The following is a 23,264-nucleotide window of genomic DNA, read 5'->3' as shown; positions in this document are numbered from 1 at the left end:
TTCTACCGACTGGATGACGACTAACAACTTTGATGGTTAGGTTGCATTATTCCCTCATAAACTCGGCTACTCTTGTTTTTTTAATTTGTAGGCCCTCGAAGGTCGCTTTCAAATTCTCTACTGCATCCTGGATTGTTGCAGAAGCATCTTCATCAAAAAACTATACCAAATGCGTTTTATGCCTTTCGTCTAATTGGCTAACTGGTCTGTTGGAGCCAAGGTTCGTTTTCTTAGTAGGTATATTTCTTTCAGGGTCGTCCTCATAAGCCTTTTTCCACTTGCGTGCCGTGTCATAATTTACGTTTGCGGCCTTAGCTGCCTGTTTAGGTTTCATAAGTTTCTCTTTCAAAAAATAAAAATTTCGCTTACGATCTTCAATAGTATAAACATTGTATTGAAGAGTCCGTTCTTTTTTAGGAGAAGCCTCCTCCATCGTAATGTCATTTGAAATTGGCATTTCAAATTGAATGTCTTTGCTTTTGATGCATTTTCGAAGATCAGTCAATTTCTTTAAACGAAAAGATGTTTCTTCAACAAAAGAAGGTGCTTCCTGACCTCTATCATCTCTAATATTTCCAGTACCATCTTCATAAAAAATTGCATGTTAAACTAAAATATTTAAAGTATATGTGAAAAATGACCAAATAATTTGACCAACTCATTTTCGAAAAAGTGACCAAATGAAATTCGAAAAAGTGACCAATTGAAGTTCAAAAAAGTGTGCAATTGAATTTCACATTTTTGACCAAAAAAGTTCAAAAACGTGACCAATATTTTCAAAAAAGTGTCCAATTGAGGGCGGACGCACTGTATTTAAATTCAGTCCCATTTTTGGTGTAACAAAAATTACATAAAATTTTATGGACACTCGAACAGTTTTGTCAAATGGAAAATTTTATGACTAATATTTGGTTCTTCCTCCTTTGGTCTTGATAACCGCTTAAATCCTTTTTGGCATAGATATTATAAGGTCTTGACACAACTTTGGGGTAATTTTGTCCCATTCGTGGGTTATCCGGTCGAATAGCTCGTTTAAGCTTTTTGGGGCCGTTTCGTAGGCGCAAAGTCGGTTTTTTATTATCGCCCAGAGATTCTCGATTGGATTTAGATCTGGGGAATATGAGGGCCAATCTAACACGCGTACGTCATTGTTTTGAAACCAGTTTGTTGCCATTTTGGAGGTATGTTTTGGGCCATTATCCTGCTGAAATACGACATCCTTGATACTTCGATTGTAGTAACTAACACTGGCCGTTAGATCGTCGCTCAAAATATCACAGTATAACTTGCTGTCCATAGTACTATCGATACGAACAATGTATCCAGGACCTTCCCAGAGAAAATAACCCCACAACAGTATGTTTCCACCGCCATGCTTGTACAAATGTTGGAGATGACTATCTCGGATCTCTTCGTCTGTGGCATTCCAAAACCACTGAGCCCCGTCAGAGCTAATCCGGTTTATTTTCGTTTAGTCACAAAAAACAACATTCTTACAATCATCAATAGTCCAGTTTTGGTGGACCTTGGCCCAAGAAAGTCTCGCCTTTTTACGACTTGGTGTTAACGGCAGTACTTTAGGCTGATGCTCAGCTTTCATTCCGGCTGAATTCAACATGCGGCGAACAGTCCTACCGCAGACAAAAACTGCTTCCTTTTTTAGAGCCTCGACAGCATTCTTGACAGTCTTGTTCACATTTGTTTTGAAGCCTCTAATCAATGAGCCGCCTGTTGCTGTTGAAATCTTGCGAGGTGCTCCACCAATTTTTTTGTGAATGTCAAGATTAGCTTGTTTTTTTATCTTTGCAATGGTTGACAAACTAATAGACACTTTTTTTGCTATTTCTCGAAAAGAAAGCCCGTCGTTTGGTAATTTAATGATCTCGTTTTTTAATGTCAAAGAAACGCTTTTTGTCATCTTAATGAGTAAAGTCTTATATAAAGAAAATAAAGAGAAAAAAATAACATGTGGACTACCCACCAAAACCTGTCTGAAAAATTTTTTCCGGCTTATACAGTGACTTCCAAAACTGGAAACATGTTTACAAATTTGGTAATGTAGCAACTACTATGCTTTGAAAACAAATGCTAAAGCTTTTATAATTTTTGGAGGTCATAAACATCCCATGGACTACCTTTCACATAATTTTGGAAAGTAGACGTACATTTTGGCGATCACAGTATTGAATTGAACTTGACCTGTACATGTTTCCAGTTTTGGAAGGCAATGAAAATATTTCAAAATGACCCACAACTCGGTCATGTATCAAATAAAAACGAGCTAAAATTAATTTTCAGCTGTTTTAAAGCTAACTACATTTTAAGGTAAGTTTTAAACTCAATTTGGGCATGGCTACAAGCACCTACAAAAATTTTGTTACAGATGCGCAAAATTACGAATGACCGATTACAAAATATTATTTCACTTCTTCAAACAGGCAAAAGCAACCGTCAGGTAGCTTTGGAGACTCAAATTAGTCACACTCTCATCAATCGAATTGCTCGCGAACACGTTACTGATCGAGAAAAAGATAAAGGTGGACGCCCTTCACTATTAAGTCAGACGGAAAAACGATACTGCGTACAGCAAATTAACAGGGGTGGTCAGGAAAACGCTGTAAAAGTCGCAAGGGTCTTGGAGAACAACTTTCAAAAGCGTGTGTTACCTCAAACCGTTCGTAGGACCTTAAAATTGTTTGGATTAGGTGCAATTGAAAAGCCAAAAAAGCCTCTGTTACGAAAAGCAAACCTCGCAAACCGCCTTAAGTGGGCTAAGGCTCACAGAAACTGGACCATTGATGACTGGAGACGTGTGGTATGGTCCGATGAGACTAAAATCAACCGATTCAACTCCGATGGTCGCACATGGGCTTGGATTCGAGACACTGAGGAGATTCAGCCTAGACACGTAAAGCAAACTATCAAGCATGGAGGTGGATCCATCATGATTTGGAGCTGCATAAGTGCCAGTGGTGTTGGCTGGATGTGTAAAATTGATGGTACAATGGACAAAGAGCTTTATATGGATATTTTACGTGACGAATTGGACAAAAGCGTAGATATGACAGCTGAAAATCTATCTTTGAATCGAAACCAGGTGATTTTTCAGCAAGATAATGACCCGAAACACTCATCAAAACAGGTACAAAATTACTTGAAACAACAAGACTATGACGTCATGAACTGGCCATCGCAATCACCGGATTTGAATCCTATTGAACATATGTGGGCCTTGTTGAAACGAAAGCTGAATGATTATCCTACGGCACCAAAAGGAATCAATGAATTGTTCGAACGGGTCACAGATGTTTGGTACAACAAAATTACTGTAAATGATTGTTTGGCTGTTATAGACAGTATGCCTAGTCGCTGCGAAGCAGTCATCAAAGCAAAGGGTTATTAGACCAAATATTAGGTTAAGTGCAAGCAATAAATGATATAATCCAAACCGGCGCCAAAACTGGAAACATTGATTACTCGTCTTAAACCCCTTATATCTTTAACTTTAATACATTTTAAAAGTCACAAAAATTAGTGTAACATAGTCGAGGTTGGGCCATATATTTTCGAAAAAAAATCATATGATTCGATTAATTTTCCATGGAGTAGTGTTAATTATACCAAAAAAAAGAAATCATGTTTCCAGTTTTGGAAGTCACTGTATGACTGTTTTTACGAAAGATTTTTATGATTTTCTAAATAATTTCAGCATTGGACATAATTGTTCGAGTGATAAGCAGTTTTAAACTCAGAATAACCCCTGTTCTTGGGACTAAAAAATCTGAAAACGTTGTTGCTGGTGTAGCAAGGCGTGCACTAATATCTGTCAAAATTTGAAATTATTTCGAGGAGTTTACACATTGTTGAAAAAGATGGGACTGAAACTTTCTAAACACTCGAACAGTTTTGTCCACTCACTGTATATGTTTTAATTTGTTAAATAGCGAAAGTGAAAATTGTCAGAAAAGGATCAGGGTTTCAATTACTATGGAATACGAGGACTATCGGATGATATATATTAAGTGGTAAACGAATACAATTTAGTATTGGACATAATGTATCTTTGAACAAGTATGTTATGAAGTAATTTGGATCTTATGAATCAATGCCCAGATCTTTGACGATCTATGTTTGCGTATATCGAAATAATTGCAGAAATAACATATAGAAATTAAAGTGCGTCTTATTTTCAAAATTACAATATTTCCTCTATGAGATTCTACTCTACATTTAGGGTATTATAATATTTTACATGATCTAGGATGAATCAGATTATGCACTTACAGCCAAGATTCTAATGGTAACAAATTCGGGTCATCGATAAAATGGCCTGACCATCAATTTTTGTGAAAGCGGATTATATTTTCATTAATATTTGTTATATTCTGAATTTAAGTCATTATCTACCAGTCGGTTGTTTTGTAATTGTACCGTATCCGGATACAAAATTATTATTGGTCCCCTTTGTTGTAAGTACTCTCTGCTTACGTAATTCGATTTCTTTTATAGATTTAGCCCACCTAAACCATTACGTCCTACTGGAATATAAACTGTTTAAAACTTCTAAATATTTAGTACATTCAGCAAAAAAGTCTTAATAAATACTTTAACTGAATATTTATTTTCCATGCCGTAAGATACCATCAATAAAGCATGAATGTTTGAAAAACACAGAACATGTTGTTTTTAAAAGTCGAAATACCACTTTCAGAATGATTTCGGCTATTATCAGTTCTACAGCTTTTAAAAAAATTTACAGCCATGATTTTATGCGACTTGTGATAAATATGGGTCAAGAGAATAAAACGAAACTTTTTATAACCATATTGTTTTTTATAAGTAATAAAAAGACAAGGAGGATCCGTCTAGTTGAATATTTAATTTTTGCTTTTCCATGAGGTTATTATTAATCACAATAATGTCAATTATTCTGGATTATGATTGTGTAGCGTAATTCGACTACGGTAAATATGGCAAAAACCACAAGACTTTCATGTTCGTCGTCGTCACTGTAGATGCATTTAGAGCCTACAAAAACTGTCCTCTTCCACCAAATCGTTACAATTACACATACTGAAAAAAGAGACACCTAGTAACCACAATTATTAATGTAGTACACTATGCCCGGATATCGTTATCGGTTGAAGAATTTAATTGGGAAAAGACAATATTTTTGTAGATGAAATTTAAGCAACTCTAATATTTTTTTCAATATGTTTACACCGTCACAACAGGGATTCGTAAACAAAATCAACGTAACAGAAACTGATGGTAAATAGAAAGAACGAAATTATGTCAGCAATTAAAAAAAAACGAGCGAAAAGCGATTTAGAAACAATATTCTACGTTCTTGAAAAATATTCTGGAAGATTAGCTAATGCCCTCATCCCTCAGAAAGAAGTAGTAACAACACAGGCAAGACTGAACCCAGAATGAATTGTTTATTAAAAGCAGTTATTTCTTCAGAAAAAGATGGTAATAGAACAAAAAATGTTTATGAAAGATATCTCGCAAAGGATTGAAGTTTATCATCTATATCTATACAGAAAGAAAACAAGAAATGAAATAATAGAATAGGCAATGGCAAAGGTTGTTTATAACTTATGTGAATCATGCCAAAGGAATAAAAAGCTGACTGATGTAGGTAACAGCTTGTTTCTAAAATTGAATTCCGAATAAAAAATAATAGGGGCACAAAATGTGAGATGATCATTGCAACATTATTGATGTTTATTTTAAACTCATTATCAAGCAACTAGAAAAACTTCGTTCGCAAAGATGGTTGGGTAGAGCAAAAATCAACTGATATCTATTCCGTGTAATCCATTGGAAACATGAGGTGCAACTAATCCAATCAATTCAAAACAAAAGAAGAAAACCCAATACAATTAAAAACAAATGACTAGCGGATTAAAGATATTCTTGTATATAATTCGAAGAAAAGGACCCCGATAATGTATTGAAAATACTATTAAACTCTGTGATAATTCTTATCTCCGGTTTAACTGGAATAAAGTTCTTATCATAAAACTCAAACATTGGTTGGGCAAATTTAAATAAACAAATAAACTAAAATTTTATTTTTTTAGTTGGGCGTTCCACCTCCGATGACGAGATGGAGACAGAAAAGCGTTTTCGCTTTTCTGTCTCCTTCATCGGAGGGGAGGCCGCAACAGGAAAGGACAAGGGAGAAAGAGGGCCGCACGCAGGAGCCAAAGGAGGACGAGGACTGACACTCGCAGGGCGACGACGGCGAGCTCGAGAACGACGTGGCCGTGCCACAGAGAGGCGGACACGACGACCAACAGCAGCCGGAGAAAACAGTTTTTGTTTCTTGATGGTTCTCTCTAGCTCCGAAGAGCAGAGAGAAACCAAAAAGAGCTTTCGTTTTCTCACGGGGAGAGAAGCAGAACGAGGAAAAAGGCTAATAAAAAAAGGACAAACGAGGATTAAAATTAAATTTCTTTAGAAATTAGTCCAATGGCGACATTAGCCATTGGTAATTTGTCGAAAGGATAAAAATATCGAATACTTACGAGAAGAAAGCAACAGCTTGAAACATCTTTTTTTTTTGAAAAAACCCGGTTGGGACAGGAAAGAAAGGAAGGAAAATGACCTTCCGGATTTTAACGACTTTTAAATAAAAGAAAGCCGTGTGACCTGATGACGTAATATATTCCATGTGAGAGTATTTTTAATATGTAACAATTGATTTATCAAGTTATTTTCGGTTTTTACCATTCTTTTTAACATATAAAAATAGCAATGAGCAACCGAAAGAGAATCTTATTTGGGAAAATATTGGTAAACAAATAGCTTCATGTGTCATTAAGAACCAGTGATTTCGGTTTTTATGTCCAAACAAGATTCATAATTAAAACGCTAGTTCACACGGGGTTAAAACAACTTCATAACCATACGATGGAGAAATACTTTTTTCCGACGGAAAATGTCATTTACATTGTAGAACATTACTAAATCGACGAATAGCCGTTCATCGCTGCAAGTAACATGTGGGAGACGCAAACATTTTAGAAAGCCTTCAATGTATTACGCAAGGAAATATAACTAGCCGAGTTTAATTTGGGGTTAGACCAAATAATACAAAATATTCGTTATCTGTCTACTCGAAAACAATTTGGGCTGCTGAATGAAACCCAATTGTTTGTGTAATAGTTCAAAATAAAAAGGTAAACAATGATGTTAAAAATAGTGCAAGTAATGAACTGAGACTCAGTAATCCGTCATTATAAGATAGATAGTTTGTCATGATACAAATAATGATTTATTTTATATTCAATTATTACTTCAAGATTTTTCCTTCGCAAATCGGATGGACTACTTAACCGCAAACAGGAAAATGGTAAAATTAGATTTTCAAATCTCCTAGGAACAAAACCTCGCATATTGCTATTTTTAATGTGGTATTGGACGATTATTCCACACTTCTAGTGCATTATAATTTATTCAATCAATCGCAGGATCTTTATCTGATTACTAAAACCAATTTATGACAAACTAGAAGGGTCGACAGCTAGTCGAGCAGTCCAAAAACTATTACCGAATATGTTTTCCGTTTCATATATGAAGGACCTAATACTGTGTCGAACAAGCAACAGTTTATTCGTGGATCTTTAACAAGAATAGCCGATTTAGCTGGCTTAAATGAGACCAAATCAGGCGCTGAGGTAGATGGAACAACACAACTATCAACGGAAGTTATTGGACTGGATTAATAAGATGATTAATGCGGGCGATAAAATAATTTTCTATTAAACCAGTATTGTTAAAAACGTATCTTTCTTTTTCTAAAAACAAACCATTTTAAAATCAAGACAATTTTATTTACCAGCAGCTAATGTTTGTCCACCTGAATCACTTTACTAAAGGAACATTCCAGATCTTAACGCATGGCACGATAGATTGACAATAAAGCAACCAAACTGTAACAACGGCGACGTAACGGAAGTAACAGTTGCAGTAAAAGTATTTTTTGTCCCTACGTTGATGTTAAGAAGAACAATCATACAAGATGCGGATTTTAAGATTTAGAAGTGTTCAACTCACCCACTTTGACAGGTTAGTCTGTTTTCGAATGAAATGTTTACATAATATAGGGAGTAAGATCAGATTTATGTAAGAAATAATATGATATCATGTACTTTTAAAGAACGTTTGTCTACAGGCGCAAGCTCATCGTCGCTCATGAAGACAACGATCCTGTGAATTCTTTGTTCCAACGGTGCATGAAAATTTTAGAAGACAAAATGAAATTAATGCACAATGATCTTTCGACACGATTAGATTCACAAATAGCATCTCAAAAAATTATTATGGATGATATCACAAGACTTGGAACAGGCGAAGCGAGTATTCGCCTAAGCATAAGTTTGGCCGGAGGATCAGGGGATGATCAGGGTTTAACAAATATAAATAAAACAGTCTTAGCTAAAAAACGCGAACCCCATTCATTTGCCGGCAGTAATGCGATGGATCATTCACATACTTTTCACGGCAATATCAACAGTATGTTGGGCCCTATTATGGTATGAGTCGAGGAATTGCTTCCGTCATTGATTTGTGGCATGAATGAACAGAGGGTCTATATGGCGCTTATGCGGTTAAAGATTTCGAGAGAGGATGGGGTACGGATTGGAGAAAAGAAGAAACAGAAAGAAAGTTTTTAACAGCCGTCGATTGATAATAACAAAAATTGAACAGTATGGAAGGAATAACAATATCACTACCACATCAGCAGTACACATTGATGAAAGAAAGAGATCGCTAAAATGATATTCATTACACTGGTTGTCAAACAATATCAGCAATAGATTAGAAACTCAAAACATTGGTGAGCCAAGTCGAATGTTAGGATACTCCTTTCTATTTTTGTCACATATAATAAAACACATATTTCCTTATTTTTCTCTTCTCGGCATTGCCAAATGCTTGACGCATGTCAACATTACTATGCCCGCCAACTTTGTAATTCAAAGAAAGTTACAAGAGATGTCATTAGGATAGCGTAATATGCAAATAATGAAATCAAGTCATCAGGTAACAATCTCGGGACTTGATCTTTAAGTAACTGCAGTTATTTACGGCCATTTTTTCCAAGAAGTCAATTTATTACCGCCCTGAGTTTCAACTAGTTGTGGACTTTTGAGACTTGTTAGGAATCGGAACAAAAATAGTGTAAGTAGCTTTCGTGTTGTTTTATGCCGTAGCTTCGTGAATGATGCCGCTGTGACACGGATTTTAACTATTCGACTTTTTTTCGATTATACGATTTGCGTGTACAATTCAATAAAAACCCTTTTATCAAACAACTGACGGTCTAGAGGAAAGTCATCTCTTTACTTTCCTTGGGAATCATGTTGTTTGTACTACATATATAGGGCCAGAAAGTTTGTTCTTTGGGTCTTCAAGTTGAATTTAATTCCAATATATGAAATGACTACAACGGTTTGTTTTAAGGATTCAAATAGACGTATTATCTCGGAGGCAGCAGAGAAGTTACTGTTTGATCCCGTTTCTCCATATATTCTATTACTGTGGAATGTGACACTGAACGCTCATTACGTAATCATCTTTAGACAAATTTTTGATACAATTTTGATTGCTAGTAAACCTGTGGAACATTGCGTCTATACTAGTCCTGACGGATAAGATGGCAAGAAAGAAAGGCAAAAGCAAAGGTATGGCCAAATTAAAATTTTCACTCAAACCTGGCTTGTTGCCAATGGTTGAAAAATTGAATCGAAATACTTCACGTTAAAAACGTCTTCTCTAACGTAGATGATATACCAGATTATGCTGTTGCGAATTTAAAGGAGTCTGTTCTATTTTGATATCTTTAAACGACATTTTTTCGAAATAAAACTGGAATCATATCAAACAACATTTAAACTGTTTGTCTGATAGAGATATATGTGGTTACCATCAAATTGTTGATCGCACATTTTTTATTTCAACTGCCATGATCAAACCCATAATAACACTTATAGTATTAAAAAAAGTTCATAGAAGTTTTGCTAATGCTTCAGAGGAGAATACAAATGATGAAGACGAAAAAATATTATATTTGACTTCTAATTCTTAGCGTACATTGCAGGTAAGCGCTCACATTAATTGGTTTCTTTGGATCTCCGCGCTTAAAAAACAGGTTCTTTTAAGTTTTCAAAAAAATCGTGGGTCTTTACCATTCAATCTACCCCGCCTACATAAAATGATGGTATATCGCTTTCGAACTTTACCAACACTACAATCGGAAACAAAATCAGATTCACAAATTTATTTGACGACTAATCTTTCACATGACCCGGCTTCATGATTCCACAACCTTAGGAATGACTACGACGTTATCACCATTTACACCACTTTTCTTCGTACGAAAAACTTCTCAGGTCTATATTGTCAAACAGCTTCCATACTTCACTGATAAAGTCGAAAAAATACGGTAAAAAAGGAATATTCCATCCAAAGAACTCTTTTCTGCAGACACACAGTTATTCGTTCACCATTCATTCTCACACAGTCGAATCGGGTGATCATGGGCTTCAGGATGGTCAATCAGAAAAATCAATCGCGAGTAGCTTTTTAAAATTGAGAATAACGCGCACACCGCCCTTATATATACTGGCAGTTAACTGACTCAAAGGACATTCGGCTGACACTATAAACATTTACGACGATTACTTGTGCAACAAATTTGGATCTGGTTAGCAGCATTTCGTTTAACATCATCCGGATCTAAGCAATGGAGCATTTGGAGAGAAATGGGAAAGAATAGCCAAAATTGACTGTCTGGCAGCATTTTAAAATGGCAAAGCTCCAATACTACTTTCTGGTGATTTTGCATGAAAGGATAAGATTCTGTGTTAGTCGCCGGTAAGAATCCAAAACTGAATAAACATGTTGAATATGTTAAAATCAATCTTTGTAAGGCCCAAAATGCGTCCGCAGGATTGTTTTGTAGCATTACAATTCCCAAAATATAGGCTTCATTGCAACGGATAAATATATGAAAGGGTGAAGAGTGTTAGCTGTCCTAGTCATTCTATGCATTGCATAAGCTAAATCATTTTTTGAACAGCATCAGAGTACGTGATATATATTAAGCATGGAAGATGGTAAATCAAGACGTGTGGAAAACACTTCAGAGTAGTTGAAAGTCGTAAATCGGGTACTGTTGCGATTGATACACCTGAATTTCCAAGTGATTTTTATGTTTAGCATTGTCTATCGTTGGCTGCCTTTGTATATTGACCGTTTGGAGAACTTACAGCTTTGTAAGAGGAACAAATAAAATAAAGTAAATGTATTGTGACTTTGTCGCTTTTCATAAACAAGAACTTACAGTTTTTAGAAGTTATTTATCTTAAAGCTGTCACATCTCCAAAGTCTTTCTCTTTTATGCTCGCCTTAACAAATTGAAAATAGCCAATTATATATGGGAGACCATCTAAAACCTCCTCATTTACCGGATGGATTAAATTTAGCTGTTATTCATTTCTGATTAGACTATTTAAATCGCCAGTTAATGTCACAAACTTTCGGTATTTTTGTATAAGATTCAATTTCTTATTTTATACCTCAGCTTTCCTTGTTTTCTATACGGATCTTTGGGATTATATGTTCCTATGACACAATCAAGAATATCAGGGCCTATACTGTAGGAGACGAATTACTACAATTAACAATTACCCCACGTAAGTGCGGAAATTAGACCAAATTTCTTATCGATTATATGTATACATATTTATAGGTCATTGTTACTTTATCCAACAACCAGAAATGTTTTCTATCGAAAAAATCCGATAAGACTATGAAATTCCAACGAATATAATTTGAATTACAAACTTTACAGTACATGACGTTGGAGAAAACCAAATCATGGATTTTGAATTTTACTTAACCCATTAAAATAAAAAGAAAATATAAAACAAACTTCACAAAAAATATTCTTTAGGAAATAATTACTGGTTTTTTAACTGTACTTGAACAAACGATGAAATTGGAACAAAACTAGAAGTTTTATTAGGACCTGTAAGGGCCAAGAAAGTCACAACTTTTTTCTTTTTCTTTGGTTTTCCGGCTCAAAAGAAGGGAAGAAAACCGAAAAAACGCTTTCTTTTCTCCACCAACCTCAACGGAAGAAAAGAAGGAAGCGGGAAAAGTGTCGGAGCCTCGGCAAACCCACACGCAGAAACAGCAGGTGGACGAATCACACCACGAAAAGGACGACGAGGGCATACCCGAATACGTCGCGAAGGCGAGACAAACAAACGGAAGCGAGGAACGACAAAGAGTTTTCTTCTTTTCGGACTCTTCTCCGGTTCTCCAGACCAAAAAGTGGTCGAGGAGAGAAGTCTTTTATTCGTTACGAGAACGGAGGGAGGAATAAACGGACTAATTGTAAAAAAGGAAGAAGTTTTGGAATTTAATTACTACCGTAATCAGTACATTGGTGACATTAGGCATGTGTGTTTTATTGAAATGACAAAATAATGAAATACGTACCGGCAAAGAGCTAGTGGTTTAGTCATTTTTTAGAATAAACTTTGGTAAAAAGAAAGAACAAAATCACAGGGTCTTTCCTATAAAATAAAGAAATACGCTCGAATTTATGACGTAAAGATTTTACCCAGTGACTACCGGATAAAGAATTTGCCCAATCACCCGTAATCCATTATGTTAAATTGTATGTATCGAAACCAGCCTATTTTGCCCGGGAAGTTCGTATTATTTTCTAAATATCAGGAGGTTCCTGTACAAATGTCTTATTTTTAGAATTTTAAAACGTTGCATATTTTATTTAAGAAATCATTCTCGAGGTGACGCAGTGTAGATTTAAAAAATTAATAGCAGTGAGGTATGCATTGTCTACAGCAACAAACAATTGGTATCAACTGTTTTTTATAGTTAGAAACAATTTCATTAGGTACTACGTCCGTTAATGACATTTCCACTCCGCTTGTTCAACTGTCTTGTGAGTTTCTGTTACTGCATGTTTAAAATTTGCCATTACTTAGTCAGTATTCTTATTATCTACATAACTTAATTATAATCTTAAATCCCTTGTCAAACCTTTTCGGTGAAATTTTTATTTGTATATTGCGCCCGCTATCAAACGCCCTGTAAAACCATGTGCCAAAGTCATACAAGCATATCTTGCTCGCCACGGAACTACTTGTAAAACATGTCATAAATTTGTTTCTCAGTATTACTCCCGCTTCCTGTAGGACTAAACCGTAGTAAATCTTCTCCCGATTCTCTATTACGGTTATTCGTAATCCATTTTTAACACCCGTCCCCATCCTTAAAAATTGCATGAACCATCAAATTAATTAATATCCACTTAATCCAGTCTGCTATTACTCGTCAAATCTCAACTACTGATCCTTTTCAAGAACCTGCTCATGGTAATTGTTCCGTGAAACATCTTTTTGATCCTTCATTTAAAACTCAATGTAGTTTTTCCCATGTATAGTAAATACCATAAATCGATACTAGTTATTTATTCGAAAAGCGATATTTTGGATTTTAGTCCTTACCCCCACCCCTTCTTAATTAAAAAGTTTTTTTTAAACGAGCCCATTGCCTTCTTCGTGTCGCCAAGTAGTTTTTGTCTCTTGTTCCTGTTTCCTTCTGTGGCAGCTTAATTAAATAAATTTACAAGAATGACAGTGGGAACAACTTCCCAGGTAGACTTATAGATAGTGGCAAAGCATAAAATTGTTTTTATGATTACTTGTTCATTAGCAATACTTTAATGATTCTTTTGACTTTGCAGTAAATACCATATTTAGTAATAAGGACTGTTTTATTTAATTATTTTTTATTAAGCACGGCCAAGCAAAGCGCTGGTCGAGCAACAGACATGTATGTGCATAACAAATACGTAAAGAATTGTGATGGGCTGTAAGCCCCGATATACGTAATACACAGAACACGGAGTGAAAAAAATGTTTATTAGCATTGAGTTAATTGGCAGGGGCTGTAAGTCCCGACCAACACAGTTTATAAAACATTTAGTCGAAAAAATATAAATTACCTGTTTCCAAAAATTGAGTGTCACAACTATAAAATCAAAATAAAAAAGCTTTAACTTTCTTCGGCCCCTTTTTTCACTAACAACAACAAATGTCCAACATTGGTGATCACGAATTTATTCATTTCAATGGAGGCAGTCCTGGACGCAGGGGCAGAGCAAGATTTAACGCAGCGGAATCGGTTAAGCCCAAAGGTAGAAAAATTAAGTGGAATTAACAATCCAAGAACCCCGAGATCTAGTGACAGCAGTAGAGACTCCCATATTGAAAATGAGATCCTGAATGACACGACCAACATCACCGATCCCGGAAGTAATTCACGTTCTTGAACAGGTAATTTGAAATGGTACCCAAATTTGTTTTTTTGAAACTTATTCTAAATTTTGCCAGAGATCACCACTTGAACCGTGCGTGCCTTGTTAACTTTGAAAAGACGAATATTCTTCGTGAACGAAGAAGTATGTACCGTGAAGATTCAACTACTGATTTTTTGGACGTCATCATTAACAAGGGATTAAGGAAAGATGACCTTATTACTATGCCATGCTGCTTCTGTTTTAAAAATAACAAGTAACAAATCAAAACTTTTTATTTCACTGCCGTAATGGAAAAGTCAAAATTGAATTCAAAGCTACGCCAACCATTCTCATGCAAAATCGTTTGACAGGTGAGCATCCTACCAGTACGGACTTCAAAAAAATACGAAAATGTAGAAAAATGCCTTTGCAGTTACCTCTTTCGGAGTGGATCACAAAGATGAGATGTTCAGTAGATCAAATTAGGGATCGTTCTCGTTTAGAATCGAAGGAGAAACTTATCGCCGATTCGACCCATTAACCGTCAGCGATGATTGAAAGCATTTTTTTGTTAAGGTTTGCTTTAGTGATCCTAACGTATACGTCCAGCCGCATATCAATTTCAATGAAGTTTTGGATCGTCAGTTGGTTGCTCAGTCGAATCAAATAAGACATGTCGTACAACCGCATGTCCGTTTTTTTAAAAAATGCTCGACAAAGATTTTCGGCAAACAAGGTTCCTGGCCAAAATGGTGTCAAACATTTGTATGTTCATGTACGTGGAAATCCTGGACTTGGTCGGCTATAGGATGTGCCTAATGCAGGCGAAGTTGTCGCATATACTGCGGATGCAACCGTACCATATGAAAATACGAGAGGTAGTAGAGAAGTTGTCGTCTTTTCAACTGTAAATGGATTTTCGAAAAATACTGAACGACTGTCAAAGTTCATACAATTCCTTACATTTTGGAGTGATGTTCCCTGGAGGTGTTGACTGATGGAGCACTGATTTGGAATTGAATTTAGACAATGACGTCATCCAAAGAAATCAAGGAAGGGATGATTATAGTTTAAGCAGTAACCGAATGACAAAACATCGGAGTCATTAAATCAATTCTACCTGTATCGATCGCAAGTACGACCTCCAGAAACAAAGATATTTCATTTTTGTAGATTGTTTCATCTATATATGGTGAATATGTATTCGAAAATTGAATGCCGTCGATTGTATTAGTTATGTACGAATCAAAGTATTTTACGGTCTGAGTTGAATTCTGGATTGGCTGATGTAGTAGGTGTTGATATGAGTAGAGAATCGATTCGCAAGAGAAATATTTTACCTTCCAGCCATACAGGCTATCCAAGAGCCCTACATCCAATGCAGAAAGATTCCATAGCTATTGTTCCAGCGCTAGGAAAGCGAGATTTTTTTGTAACATTTACTTGCAAATCAAATTGGAAAGAAATTGTTGATTAGCTGTTACCAGGTGAGGTCGCTTCGGGTCAACACGATTTAATCTGCCGAGTTTTCGACATAAACCTAAATAACATATACATCGATATAAAAGATAAAATGTTATTCGGAATCATTAAGGGCTAAATCCGTGTTATTGAATATCACAAACGTGGTCTAACGTACGCCCATGTTGTAATCATTTTTGCTGCGTGTTCTCAGCTTCATACTCCTCGTGATATTGATAAATATATTACTGCAGAAATTACATATCATATTCATTTTCCTAAGACTTACAAACTATTCGAAAAGATATGATGCATACGCCATGCAATATCTCCTTAACTGATTCCCAGGGTAAATTAAGAAGTCGTCGGGATAAGAATGACAAATCTTGCAGTAAGCACGTTCCCAAAGATATGTATCACGGAAGGGTCATTGATCAAAAGGGGTTTGCAAAATATAGAAGACGCCCACAAATGTTTTTGTTCTTCTTTTAAATGGGTACAGCATTGATAATCATTGGGTTGTTCCACACAAGTTATATGTTGCTGTTATGTACAACACACACATCAATATTAAAAATTTGTGCTTGAAATCAGGCCATTCAATATCTGTTCAAGTATATCTACAAGGGATTTGATCGGTCACAAATTGCAGTGTTAACTGCCCAAACGACTCCTTTTAAACTTGCAAGCAACACTCCAGCTGTCATTTCACCAGATGACAAACAGGATGAAAGAACGAGCTGGTAGAGCGTTCGGTATATATCTACAATAGAAACACGCTGGCGTAACATAGGTAAACGTACTAATTCGTAACAGCCTTCAATAAAAAGACTGGCTATTCATTTGCCTAATCGGCTAAAGATCACCTTTTTCTATGGCGGAAGTAATGTTGAAATACAACGAGCCATGGAAAAACAGACAACCTTAACTGCTTAGTTTCAGCTTTATCGTGATGATATTTTTGGCAGGTCCATTCTTTACAATAATATACCAGTTCAATATGTCCAAAACGCCATGACACATTTATGGAAAAGACGACGTAATCAACAGAAGTTTCTTCCAATTGGTAGAATGTACTTCATATCCGCTACTGACATTGAAACGTCCTGCCTGCGCTTACTGATTTTACATGTAAAAGGCGCTCCATGACTTTTTCAAATCAAAACCTCTGATTCCTTTAATAAAGATGGTGTCCGATCAACTGGTAATACCCAGTGGGCAACATTTTGAGAAGCTGCACAAGCTTTCATTTGTTACATGATGGAAAATAGTGGTATAGAGCCTTGACGAAAGCTTTTATGCTGTGCTCCAGTTCATCAAAATTTCGATAATGTTATTCTGTTCTTCTTACTTTTAACTTTGTTCCTAAGTACTAAGAAATTTTGGACAATCACAGAGATAATCTTTGGGCTGATTATGAGTACACTTATTGCCAATGCCTCCCAAACCGTGGTGTTGATTCTGAAGGCTGTGAAATTAATTTAAGTAATCAGGTTAATGACTATATCACAAATCTGATAATCATTGACATTGGAAAGCGATTGCAAAAACAACTACAAGGATATAGCAAATTTTCCGCAATAACCCCAACCCGATCCATCTATCTACAATGCGTATGTTGCAAGGGATCAAAATTTGAATGGTCACGAAGTTGACCAGTATGATGTGGATGATTTAGCAATCAATGTTATCATATATGAAGCTCAACAACATGGCAGTATACATTCGAAGTAACGTGTCATTTATTCGAGAATGTTTCAGCAATCTATAGAAATAGCGATGCTCCATCATAAAGTTCTTTCTTTCTTGTTGCTAATCCAGGAAGCACTGGAAAAAACATTTCTTTACACTGTTTCGCTTTCAAAAGTACGCTCTGGTGGGAAGTTGCTTTGGCCTGTGTCTTATATGGTATTGCTGCTACTTTGCTACCTGGTGGTCCCACAGCCCACTGACTTTGCCAAATACCAATTGATATTGACGAATCATCTGTTTGCAACATCAAGGTACAAGATATTGGTGCTAAAACGATAAGTGATGCCAAAATAATAATTTGAGATGAGCATCCTATGATGAACCAAAGCATGTTCGAATACATTATTCCGTTTTCACAAGAAATGATTGGCAATTACACCTTTCCTTTGGAGCTAAAGTTGTTGTTTTAGGAGATGAGTTCAAAAAACACGACCAATTGTTCAGTTTGTGTACCGATCTGATATCATCAATGCGTGTATGATCGATTCGGTCCTGTTCAGAATTTGCCAGGTCTTGTGGTTATTGAGAAATATGCGGTTAACCACAGATGCTATTCTGGATGACGGTACACAATTTCACGATTATTTTTTGGGAGTGGGTGAGCGTAGTCGGCAGATATACAATCAATATGTGTCAATTCCTGCAACAATTGTACCATACGCGGAATCAATCAAGGAGGTTGTTGATAACGTTTTTGGTGATGCATTAAGTGACGATTATTTGTACCGAAATCGAGACTTCATTTTCGGCAAAGCCATCCTTGCAGATCACGACACGACAGTTGATGAAATCCATGATTTGGCAACAGAGAATTTACCCAGTGTAATATCCGATGTCTAAGACACAATAATTTCAATCAAATGTAAAATAATCCTTTATTAAATGCTAAATTTACTATTATATATATATTATATGTTCATTTCTGTTAAGTCGGTGATTCGTATTTGTTGTATCGGTAATTCTTATATGTTCCGTAATTACATTAGAGTAGTTGTTATTATGGTGAGATAGTCTTGGGATACATCACCCGGAAAATCTATGGTTTACCTTTCGGACGATTCCATCGAGAAAACCCGGAGTTCTGGGTCTGCAAATTTTCCTGTCAAGTCTCTCAATGCAATTAAACCTTCGGGCTAACCCCCACAAAATTAATGTTATAAAAATTCTAGCCAATTATGAGTATCAGAAATATTAACTTTACCGAGACTCTTTGTAATGGTCAAGACGTATTGGTCGACATTTCACAAGAGACGTAATCAAACGTGAGATCGCTGTTGGCGATTGAGGAGGTCTCACTGTTTTGATTCCCCGGATTATTTTAATCTCTTCAGATAAAGCCAATTTGCGAATTACCCTTAGTCGACGTCAATTTCTCGTGCTACCTGCATTTGGAATGACTATAAACAAATCGGAGGGCCAACACTTTTTTTGGCAGCAATTTGTCTGAACAAACCGGTTTTCACGCACGTTCAACTTTACGTTGCTTCATCACGGTTTCGTAACCCTGCTAATCTCAAAGTAATCTGACTGAAAGAGACGCCATTATCAATACTCACAGACAACGTCGTATTTACTAAAGTATTTACTCGAACACGAAATTCAACATAAAATATTCATTATCAATAAAATCTGTTTCTTTCCCATTTACAAACATTGAGTGGCGTTGGTGGCACGCTGCAAACGCGAGATAGCCCCCAGCAGGAACGTAGGTCATTTTCACCGTAGCGAAGCGAAGGTCAAAAATTTACCGAAGTGGGCTGGACCCCGAGATCTCCTATCTTATAATAAAGAAATCCAACAAAGAATCTTAAATTTGTAACAAACTGACTTGTAATGTCCTTACCTTCAAACTGAAATACTGATAAGCGGCGTAATACGAGACCGTATGGATCCTACAAAAATACGGTCAACGAAGCTTTTTTTTTTGTTTATGAAAACTAAAGAAGACCACTTAGTCTCACAAAAAAATAAAGTATTCCTCAATCGATTGGTCAGAACTGGATTGCGGAAATATAACATAACCATGAATAGAAATATCAAACAGGATTATCAGGTACAAACATAACGAAAAATCTGTTGAAAGATCAACAATATCCATAGCCGAACAAGAAAAAATATTTAACGAATCTAATTTATAACATATGTTTATCCGTGCCGCACACATGATCGAAGGTTTAAAGACTGAGTTTATCCATCTTGATCCTTCTAAGTTGGGATGTAACAGACTTAGGCTGCTGACATGGAGCAAAATATATTGAATTCTTAAATAGGATATTTACTAATATAGACAAGCTCCTTTTTATTTTTTATTTTTTTTTTTAAAAAGTTTTTTTTTTTGTAGGTTTTTTTTTCCTAAATTAAATTCCGTGAAAAATAATGTTGCTGATATTTTTTTATTATTAATTTACTGCTTAAAAATAAAAAAGTCTGTGGGCATCGAATGTAAAGCCTCCAGAAATAAACGGTCCTAGAATGGACAACTAGAATGCCAAAAAACAAAATACAGTTTTTATAGCTGTTTCCTTACCTTAGTTTTGTCATAACATTTCGAAGACGAGAAAAAATATTTTGCGAGTTTGAGAATTCATTGAGAAGTTAAATTGAAACAGAGAAAACGACAAAAGAAACGGTAAAACAGGAACAAAAGAAAAAAAAATCATGCCGATATTTTAGTAAAATCGAATTGCACTAGTTCCAGAATAATATTTCTTTTTATTTTTTATATTTTTTTAAAAAACCGGTTTTGGAAAAAGATTGAATTTCAAAAAAAAAAAAAAAATTAGAAAAAACGGCGCTTGTTCATATTAGTACATCTCCTATTTAAGATCTCAATATATTTTGTTCCATGTGATCAGCCTTATAATCATAGAATTTGAACTTTAGTTTGAAAAGAGCGCAGTATTTAAAGAGAAGTATTCTTGGGTCAAAAATAGAAGAAGAAAGATTTGGATTATATGATGGATTTAAAATCAGTGGAAAAGAGAGCATTTTGCATGAATATATGAAGTGCTCTTTTGCTGTTGCAAATCATGTACTAACATCGCTTTGAGATCCGAAAACAAAAAGTAAAATTTCGGCTGTACAGGTTAATCTTAGTATTTAATCCGTTATAAATATGCGAGGTAAACCCTCCAAAAGCGGTAGTTTCCCAAATGCAACTAAAACCTAATCAGGGTATAATCTATTCTATTGTGGATATCATAGATATAATAATAAACTTAATTGTCACTTCACATTAAGGATATATAATAATATAAAAGTTAATCAGGAATCACACGTTAATCCGGTTGTTCTCATCGTACCGTTGAAATCTGTACACAAGGTGCAACCCAGTGACCAGTAAATATTTATCCTGCAAAAAGTATTGCAATCGCATTGCCCTGAACAATGGAATATTAACAGATCTTGAGCTCAAATATGACTCTTGTCATTTAATGTTCGAATTGTTGATCCCTCTGACTAATTTTTATATACTCAGTATGGAAGGGCTAAATTTGAAGATGTGGAATATGTTTTATTACCCGATTATTACATCTTGATCCAAAGAGGCGCTAAATATTCTCCATAGAACAATCCCAGTTTTTTAACTAAATGTCCATAGTTTTTTCTCATAGACCATTTTACATTTTATTATTCATTTTTGTTTCATAATAAAGTGGTACAGAAGCTCCGACTGTATCAGTTTAGGTTTACTTTAATTTTTTTCTCCATGAAAATAGATTTTAGGATTATAAAAGGAACAGATAGTACTATTACAGACAACTACGTTAGCTTTCTTTTAAGTATTTGGTTGTAAACGAACATTATAACGGATTTAAGACTCATTCCATTTTTGTGGATATTCAACATTTTCAGACAAATAAGGATATAAGGACGAATATTGTTACCAGGTGTTACTGATGCATTATTCGATAATCAACATACCAAAATTACATCCAATTGAAAAATATGGCGGGTTGTCATGGTAAGCTTAAGGGATGACAGCCTTTAATTGAGCAACAGAAAATAATGTACCAGCAACCGATTCCTTCAGAATAACCTAATACGATTTAAAAGGTTTACTCTCGTTAATTTCAGCGATTATAATTAAAGTAACCTTTTTAATGGGTTTAAAATTTTGTACACTTAACGCATTAGCGATCTCAACCAGTATATTACTAATTTTTAAACCATTACATCTTTATATCAGAACCAAATGATATTTTTGACAAATAATCCATTTTTTTTCAAATTTTCGAATACCCTTTTTTCTCAACTAGGCTAATTTTTTTTAAAAATGGGCACCAACAATTGTTGGGAAATGATGTAAGTGGAGTATAGAACCAAAATATATATCTATCTCTGAATTAGTCAAAAGCGTGAAAAAAATTATTCCTGATATTACATCTTAAGCAACTATGCATTTGATGGCCATTAGGAATTACAATGACCAAAGTCCATTGGGAAACTCTGAGAGAAATAAGCATAAGCGCATGTAAAATGGAAGTAATAGTATGTTGTTCCCTATTACTGTCGCTGAAACGTACCAAAGTCAAATTCAGAAAGACTATTACTAATCCACTTTCACATTGTTGACACATATTTCCTAATGGTGGCATATTCGGGGAGTTTTTAAACTTCATTAACGATCACTTAACAAACCAAATTTCTCAAAAATGCTGAAAGTAACGAACAGAACCAAGAGCATTTGATCTTAAGTAATTTGAAAGATTGGATCAAACTAATCAGAACAATTGAAAACTAATGAACGAGTTATTATACGTTTAATGAGTTATTAAAAAACGACTTTCCTTTCAATGATGTTTGGAATGCGAAAAAACAGCCTCGGAAGATAGACGGAATGTACTATAAAACCTTATAATAAGTGCTTAGAACGGTCCATTTAAAATAAAAACTTGATAATAACACTCAAACATTCAATGGGCCAGTTTAAATAGGAAACTAAATTAAAATTTTATTTTTTTGGTTGGGCGTTCCACCTCGGATGAAGAGATGGAAACAGAAAAGCGTTTTCGCTTTTCTGTTTCCTTCACCCGAGGGGAAGCCGCAACAAGAAAGGACAAAGGATGGGCAGGAGCACACACAGAAGACAGAGGAAGACGACGACGTACACCCGAAGGGCGATAACGCCGAGCGCGTGAAATACGTGGCTGAGCCACGCAAAGGCGGACACGACGACGAACAGCAGCAGGAGAGAACAGTTTCTGTCTCTTATTCCTTTTCTCTTGCTCCGAAGAGCAAAGAGCAACGGAGAAAAGTTTTCTTTTTCTCGACGAGACGAGAAGGGCAGAAGAAAAGAAGGCACTAATAAAGAAGAACAAAAAGTGATTGAAATGGTTTTTTTTAGTTAATTTGTAAAAACACAACATTAGCCATTGGTAATGTCTCGAAATGACTAGAGTACAGAATACTTACGGATAAAAAGCAATAGTTTGCATCATTTTTTTAAGAATACCTATGAAGACGGGAAAGAAAAGAAAAAAAATGTCCTTCGCGATTAATACAACCTAAACCTCCCCTCCCCTGTGAGAACTGATGACGACATTTTTGCGGTATTATATAAAATATAATATATAAGCCACAATCTCAGCAGCGGACTTGGTGGTGGAAACCCGTAACATGATAGATAATATTCACAATTATCGTAATGTAATTTTTTATTTATTTATTTTAACTTCTACAAGCATTGCTAATTAACGGA

General features: G+C 35.4%; 3 protein-coding genes across 3 annotated transcripts; 1 reads left to right on the top strand and 2 right to left on the bottom strand.

The window, feature by feature from the left end:
* Positions 1-5,213: 5,213 nt before the first annotated feature.
* Positions 5,214-7,736, top strand: EV154DRAFT_485170 (uncharacterized protein; the record flags this gene model as incomplete). The annotated part of the gene is made up of 6 exons (XM_051598739.1): positions 5,214-5,271; positions 6,090-6,340; positions 6,817-6,896; positions 6,968-7,006; positions 7,314-7,363; positions 7,591-7,736. The coding sequence occupies 6 exons, from the start codon at positions 5,214-5,216 to the stop codon at positions 7,734-7,736; spliced, it is 624 nt and encodes a 207-aa protein (XP_051453747.1).
* Positions 7,737-10,364: 2,628 nt separating this feature from the next.
* On the bottom strand, positions 10,365-12,548 carry EV154DRAFT_485169 (uncharacterized protein; the record flags this gene model as incomplete). Its single annotated transcript, XM_051598738.1, has 7 exons — positions 10,365-10,437; positions 10,521-10,595; positions 10,844-10,904; positions 11,286-11,287; positions 11,595-11,672; positions 12,148-12,411; positions 12,523-12,548. The coding sequence occupies 7 exons, from the start codon at positions 12,546-12,548 to the stop codon at positions 10,365-10,367; spliced, it is 579 nt and encodes a 192-aa protein (XP_051453746.1).
* Positions 12,549-21,091: 8,543 nt separating this feature from the next.
* EV154DRAFT_485168 (uncharacterized protein) lies at positions 21,092-23,004 on the bottom strand (the record flags this gene model as incomplete). Its single annotated transcript, XM_051598737.1, has 5 exons — positions 21,092-21,150; positions 21,948-22,179; positions 22,205-22,303; positions 22,597-22,867; positions 22,979-23,004. 5 exons carry the CDS (start codon positions 23,002-23,004, stop codon positions 21,092-21,094), a joined length of 687 nt encoding a protein of 228 aa, XP_051453745.1.
* Between the last annotated feature and the right edge of the window lie 260 nt (positions 23,005-23,264).

This window comes from Mucor mucedo (genome assembly GCF_025094135.1).
Source record: "Mucor mucedo strain NRRL 3635 chromosome Unknown EV154scaffold_109, whole genome shotgun sequence".
Lineage (NCBI taxonomy): Eukaryota > Fungi > Mucoromycota > Mucoromycetes > Mucorales > Mucoraceae > Mucor > Mucor mucedo.
This window is presented reverse-complemented; position numbering and strand designations above follow the sequence as displayed.